The sequence below is a fragment of the Miniopterus schreibersii genome (assembly GCF_964146895.1).
Source record: "Miniopterus schreibersii genome assembly, chromosome: 5".
NCBI classification, from domain to species: Eukaryota; Metazoa; Chordata; class Mammalia; order Chiroptera; family Miniopteridae; genus Miniopterus; species Miniopterus schreibersii.
This window is the reverse complement of record NC_138106.1, coordinates 16,238,167-16,245,510: the sequence shown is the minus strand read 5'-3', so window position 1 is coordinate 16,245,510 and position 7,344 is coordinate 16,238,167. Positions and strand designations below refer to the sequence as shown.

Below are 7,344 nucleotides of genomic sequence, written 5' to 3'. Positions count from 1 at the left end.
TCTCCACTTGCCACGGATAAGTGGTGATAGACAGAGACTTGACTTGGGGTGGTGAACACACACTACAGTGTGCAGATGATATGTTGTAGAATTGTGCACCTGAAACCTGTATTATTTTGTTAACCGGCGTCACCCACTGTACACTTACCTCCTAGCACTGAGGAAAAAAAGGCAATGCTTTATTTAAGCATGCTTTCACTGCACAGCATTGAAGACATTATACATGTTTTCACTGCACAGCAAATGTGTATTTTTTAATAAACTTGAGAGAAGCAGGCAATGTAGATTAATAAACAGAAACCTCTTCTTAGTATGATCACCCCCATAGATTACAAACTAGAGAAATGATTACAGCTAACATTTTAAGTACAGAACACTAGTATGGGAAATATTTATTAAAGTTGCATTTCATCTTTTCCTCAAAGAATTAGGTCACATTCCTATGAATAATATCAAATAATTACAGTCTTATCAATTATCTTATACCAGGATTCCTCCTTTAACACTTCACTATTTTATAGCCCAGGCTACACTTTAAGAAATGCCTGCATTAACTCTATACATCCTACAGTATTTGCCAGGTGGTATAATAGCACATGTCAAAACGTGGGGAAACTTGTATTAATACTATAATAACATATAAGCCATTAGGCCACATTTCATAGTTTTATTGAGACTTTTTCAGTTTTAATTGTCTATGGTAGGTACAATTCTAGTGACCATAATTATATCCAGCCTCTGCCATTATTATCAATAACAGATGCAAAGTTGGCTGCTATGCCTTAGATAGACACACACACACACGCACACTATATTGTACACTCCTGCATGCAAACTTATAGGAAATGCACATTCCTTTTATTAAAAACACAACTGTGCACAATTAGTCTGGAATTTGTTAAGCTACCATTGATTTAGATAAACCTGAGAAAGCTCAAAATGTCAAGTAACACTGTTTCCATACCGCTCATTCAATGGCAATATTAATCACAAAGAAACCCAGTTTGATTGTCTATATTAAATCACAGAAAATATAAAAATAAACATTTTCGCAAAAGCACATACTAGAATTCAAATTCACAAATTTTGATATGTCACATATATACCCCTTCATATTAATTTGTAATGACATGTATAATACAATGTACAACAGAATAAAAAATGTAACAGAATTCAGCAGCCAAATATTATACAGTTATCACTACAAACCTTGGAATTAAAGCTATCAATTGAACAAATGAAACAGATTAAAATTAATAGCACTGTTAACCTTGCTGGTAGTGTTTTACCCAGGAACTCCATCTCAAAGAAATTAAGATTATACTATTTCACCTTAAAAAAAACAAAACAAAACAGCACAAAAATTTAAGAAGAACTGGGCACAGTAACTGATCACACCAGCTGCCTCTTTCTCTCCCCGTCTCCCTAAAGTTTTTCTTTAAATTCTAATGTTGTATCGATAGTGCCCATCCCACCAGACTTCTAAGAGAATCTACTTTGAATTTAGGACAGCATTTGGAAATAGAAGCACTGATCATATTTGAGGGCACAATTCTAAATGTCCTAAAAAGACAATATCAACTTTTCTATAATATTATATACAGACCCAGATGTTTGTATTTGCTATTGAGCTAATGATAGTTTGACACCAAATTATGTCTATACTGAAAGAACCCTAAATAAAAAGATAAACGTGCAAAAGGGTATCTAGAGAAAATTAATCACTTGTATCACAAAACAGATTTTCATATTTTAGATCAAAAAAAATCTGAAGACAAACATTTCAAGATACTAATATTTGGAAAGCATCATGATGTACAATAACTCATTTTATCTATGCACTGTTTATTATGTAAAATATACCAGTGTGACATTAATATCATACATTGTAATAAATATAATTTACATCGGTATGTTGGATCTTTCAAGAAAGTCTTCCAATCTGTACAACTAAAGAATTGTAAGCTTCATTAATAAATACTATTACGACAGCTACAATTTGACCAGCAAAGTTAAAGCTTCAATAGATCTCTAACTAGTTACACATCTTTATTGTCACCCATCCAGTTCCAGCTGCTCTAAGCACTGCTATCTTTTGTATCCAAAGGCAGTGTGGTGTCCTGCCGAAATAGATTGAGAAAACTTACAGGTCACAGGTCCACATCACAACTGGTGAACTTTGCAAGGATTTTTAGCCAAGGACTAGAATTGAAGAGTTCTGAAAAATACAGCAGCAGATTTCATGCACCTCTGGCTGTCTGTAGTTTTAATGTTTCCACATCTCCCGAGGCCCCAACAGATGGATGTTATCCAACCTTTTTTAATCCAAGGAATGGTCTTGAAAGGGTCAAGAGTTCCACAGCTGGCCGAGTGGCACTGTCATGGTTATAACTGTATATACTCATGGTGTATCTCTTCTTGGTTTGTCTTTTCATCTTTTCACTGCAAACATGTGGATGTTCAAAGAGTCAAAGATGTGATTTGTGTGCCATAAAACACCTTGAACTTGGCATTAAAATAGTTTTGTATTGTGAAATTTAGTGAACTGATAAATCCTATAATTTTAGCATTTCTTTCGTCGACATGCCAACAGACTTCTGCCTTTATTAAAATACCTATTAATATCATATGTCAAGAATAAGATTTTAAGATCACTGCTTCATTTTGACCCTCTGTTCACCATTAGCATACACTCTTCCCAGAGACCTCTTTTTGCCTGGAAGGAGTTAGTGAGATCAGTCTTGTCACTATGTGACATGAATTCACACATCACCCTTGTCTACTGTGTGATGTACGACGCTAAAGAAGAAACACTCTGGAAAAAGAAAAACATGCCAAGAAGTAAAAGGGCATTTCTAGCCGCTGTCCTCAATGAAGCCACACTACTCCGTAAGAAAGTTCTCCGGAAGCTGAAACTATGCACTTAACACAGATACTGTAAATCAGGCTGGGCGTCGTGGGACCTAAAATGAAAAAAACTAAAGTAAATCATGAGGAAATACCATAGAAATGTGTACCATTAACCTTTGAGTCTAGAGATGGTACAGCTTTGAAATGTCCATTTTGTCGAACTTAGTGGTATTACTCCTGTCTCTCTGAACAGAATGTTTGAAAGCACAGTACAGTCATCACATATTTCAGACTCCCCTTTTGGAGGATTCCATGACAGACAATCCTGAGGGACCCTAACCAAGTGAGAAGCAAGCTAACCTTTTCCTTCCTCAAAATGATCAGGTGTAGGTAAGATATCTAAAAGGTTTCTTCTACAAAAATTCTGTGCATTAATTACCACTGAACATGTGAAAAAGGACCACTTTTTAGGAAGCTAAACACAGCTTTCTTCATTGGTCTTAGTGGCCCGAGACTGGATAAGTTGAAGTAACTCTAAGAAGGAACTAAGGCCTCATAAATTTGCAGTCCACCCAGGTGTTGCACAACCTGAAAGCAATCCCTGACTTACCTGTCACTATGTCCCACAGGCTCTTGCCTTAAGACACAAACCCAATTACTTACTTATAAAGCACTTTCGAACAAGTTATTCCACCATGAGCTGCAGACTCTGATGTTGGCTTTATTGGGGCTAGTTTTCACAATTAAACATTTCTCGGACGCCGGATTTACTTGTTTGGAGCAATAAATTGTGTTACCTCACCCCATTATTCTACATTATATAGAATGTTAAAGTTTTTAAGGGCTAGAAATGCAGCAATTCAATATTGATTGAAAATTGTTATTAAAATTATTGAAGTATTTTACAGATTTCTCATTACTGCTTGGCAGAGAAAAAATATAAAAGAAAACAATGACTGGTCGTCTTCTCTTACAAACTATTAGTAGTGTGATTAGTAGTTTCTACAACTTACTTTTCATTGCTGTGGTATCTTAGGTACTTACATTTAATCTCCTTATTTCCCTCTCTCATATATTTGGAGCTTTTTTCCCTTTAAATATGAGGATATAAGATCCTGTAAAGGATTGTAGCTTCTCATTCTATCAACACAACCCACATGAATTCCTTCCTGCTTTTCATATTGCATTTAATGTTTGCCAACATTTCAAAGAAGCAAAAAAGAACCTTTACACCATGATTTTAATTTAAAGTCCTTAATCTAAAAACGTCTTCTCCCCATTCCCCGTTGCCAATTACCTTTGAGAATATGCTTGTAAGCTCTTTGCACTGTGATCGCGACTGTCAACCACTCTCTTCCTGATAGTACCATCCTCCTGCCAAATGGCCCTCAACTTGCTAAGTTATTCAGCTTTGGTCTGCAATTTATCTGTGATTTTTCCAAAATTGTTTTTACAGATGTGAGCATTTGTACTGGAACATAAACAAACTCCCAGGCATTGCACAGCAGTGATGCAAGGCAGTGCTCTTTATCACAGGAAGTCTCTTCAGAGTTCATGGTGTTTACAAGGCAAGTACAAGCACTTTGATTATTTTGAATGCATTTTACTCATAAGATAATATGGTGTATCCCCCCAAAAATGTATACACACTTTGAAGGCAGTGTTTATTAAAATACATTTCATTTCCAAAATGTAACAGAATCTACAGCTATCAGCTGTTACAGTGTGTACACATTTTGGAGGGGCACACCCTGTATATGCAGGCTTCCATCATCAAGCACTTAGCACCCAACATACAGTGAGCAGTTTTCTAGAAAGAACTGGAAAATCACTTTTTAGGCTTTTCAAATCATTGGCTTTACTTTTCCATTCAAGTCTCCAAGAAACTCAGTCAGCTACCCCTCCATGCAAAAATGACACCCCGCTGAGACCTCTGTTCATCTGCTGTTCAATGAATCGGATTTAGCGATTTGCTACATACTATGTTAACTTCAGGATGCCGGGCTTCAACTTGTTCCCACCACGGTTATTAAAAACATTAAAGACTAGATGCATCCCAAACTCAGGTTTCAGGTGGTCAGTTGTCTCGGAGGAATTATTAGCAGCAAAATAGCTCCAGTACTCAAATGCACTTTAAACAGAAGAGCAGGTAAATGTTTAACCGGGGCAGTATTTTTTTTTAAATTATAAATACTTCTGGTAAGAAAGAAGGGAGGCCCCGAAAGCAAACCCAACCAAGCTAAGTGCGAGTGTGGTCATTTCCAGTTCTCTCTCTATATATACTTTTTAAACTCACTAATTCCTTGGGTTGGTTTTTCTCTAAACCAAGAGAAACTTGGTTAACTTTCAGGAACTTAAAGCAGAGGGTGGGGGGGGGGGGAAGGCACATGGCTCTGTTAAGCATCCTACCATGTTACAAGGGTGGGTGTCTGGGGGCCGCTGCGTCCTCACAAGCTCGTATCTCCATTCTGCTTGAACTCGGATAAAATATTGAGGGTCATGTCTTCGCTCTTGGACTGCAGGTTTGCCTCACTCCTCCTGGAAGCTTTCCTGGTGGCTCGGGAGAGCCTCCTCCTGAAAGTGTCTCCTGCCAAGAAATAGAGAATGGGGTCCACACAGCTGTTGAGACTGGCCAGGCCTCTGGTCACCTGGTAAGTGGCATAAACCCTGTCATTGAAAGCGCACATCTCGGGGGTCTGAAAATCCAGCCGGGCCCTCAGGTTCATGGTTTTCATGACGTGAAACGGGATGTAAGACACCCCGAACACGGTCAGCACGATGATCACCAGGTAGATGGACTTCTTGCGCAGGGGCGAGTTGTCCAGGTCGTTGTAGATCAGGGCCCTCACGATCAGCCCGTAGCAGCCCAGGATCAGCACCAAGGGCACGCAGAACATGGCCACGGTGGTGCCCATGCTGTAGACGAAGTAGCTGCGCAGGTACTCGTCCGACGTGGTGTCGTAGCAGGCGGTGGTCTTGTTCTTGCGCGCGCCCGTGCCCGAGTAGAAGAGGATGGGCGCGATGCCCAGGACCACGACGAGCCACACGAGCACGCTGACGCCCACGGCGCTCTTCTTCTGCAGCCGGCCGAGCGAGCGCAGCGGGTGCACCACGCCGCTGTAGCGGTGCGCGCTGATGCAGGTCAGGAACAGGATGCTGCCGTACAGGTTCACGTGGAAGATGAAGCGCTGCAGCTTGCACATGGCGTCCCCGAAGACCCAGTCGGTCTTGTTGAAGTAGTAGAAGATGAGCGCGGGCAGGGTCAGCACGTACAGGAAGTCAGCCACGGCCAGGTTGAACATGTACACGGAGATGCCGCTCCACGGCCGCATGTGGAAGACGAACATCCAGAGGGCCACGCTGTTGCCCAGGAGCCCGATGATGAACACCAGGATGTACACGGTCGGCAGGTAGTAGAACTGGAAGCCCGTCTTGGTCAGCGAGCACCTGAACGAGGCGGCCACGGCCGCGGTGGAGGCCGCCGTGCTGTTGGCCCAGGGGCCGGCCAGGAAGGCGGCGTCCGTCCCGTTGGGGGCGGCGGGCCACAGCGCCTCGGTCATTCTCTCGTCCCGGGCTCAGGCGCAGGCTCCGAGGGACACAGGGCGGCGAGAGGGCGGCGGCGAGGGGCGCGGCGAGCATCGGAGAAGCGGGCGAGCGGGAGGGAGCGGGCGCCGGGGATCCCCGCGGGAGGGGGCGCGCGGGGCTTCGCCCGCGCGGGCTCCGGCTCCGAGTCCGCGTCCGCCGCGGGCCATGAAATCCGCCCGGGGCCGGGACCGGCAACTTCCCGGCCCGGCTGGCGGCGCCGAGGTTACACAACAGGGCGCGCGGGGCACCGCCGCCGCCAACTTTCCGGCCGCGCTCTCCCGAGGGGCCGCTGGTCTGCGCCCGAGGCTCGGCGAGGTCCCCCAAACTCACCGGCGGCGCTGCAGCGTGGGGAGGGCGTTCCCCAGCCTCCGTCCGCCGGAGATCAACTTCGCCGGGGCATCGCCCCGCTCCCCGCCTCGCGAGCCCGCGGCTGGCCCGGGGCGCCCGCTGCAGACCCGCGCGCTCCTGGGTCTCCCGGGTCGCGCTCCGCCGTCGGTCCGCGCCCGGCCCTTCTCCAGGCCCTGCGAGGTCCCGAGTGCAGGGCGGGCGGGCAGGCGAGCGAGCGGGCTCCCCGCGAGGGTGGGCGGAGCTCGGCGGGGCGCTCCGCGGGAGGCGAGGGGCGTGTCCGTCCCCCCCCTTCCCGGAGCCCGCGCAACCCGTCCGCGCCCGCGGGGCTGCAGCCGGAGCCCAGCCCAGCCCGAGGCGTCTTCTAGGCAGCGGGTCTCCCGGGGGCCGGGCGCTCGGCTGCTGCCCCTCCGCTGCTGCCGGAGTCGGCGGGAGGACGAGGGGCGCGCCCGGTGCTGGGCCCGGTGCCGGTGCCGGTCGGCTGCTGGGGCGCGACTGGCCCGCGAGCGCTCCCTTCGCTCTTCCGCCGGCTGTCCGGGCGCAGTGAAGTTGCTGACACACAGG

The 7,344-nt window shown here is 45.8% G+C and overlaps 1 protein-coding gene across 1 annotated transcript; it reads right to left on the bottom strand.

The window, feature by feature from the left end:
• Positions 1-230: 230 nt before the first annotated feature.
• Positions 231-6,994, bottom strand: P2RY1 (purinergic receptor P2Y1). Its single transcript, XM_081138428.1, has 2 exons — positions 5,260-6,994; positions 231-2,963 (listed from the first exon to the last, which is right to left on the bottom strand). The coding sequence occupies exon 1, from the start codon at positions 6,408-6,410 to the stop codon at positions 5,298-5,300; it is 1,113 nt and encodes a 370-aa protein (XP_080994554.1). The 5' UTR covers positions 6,411-6,994; the 3' UTR covers positions 231-2,963; positions 5,260-5,297.
• Positions 6,995-7,344: the final 350 nt, after the last annotated feature.

Bases quoted from the DNA above. Each gene is read 5' to 3' on its own strand.
- P2RY1 (XM_081138428.1), bottom strand. From the start codon at position 6,410: ATGACCGAGGCGCTGTGGCCCGCCGCCCCCAACGGGACGGACGCCGCC.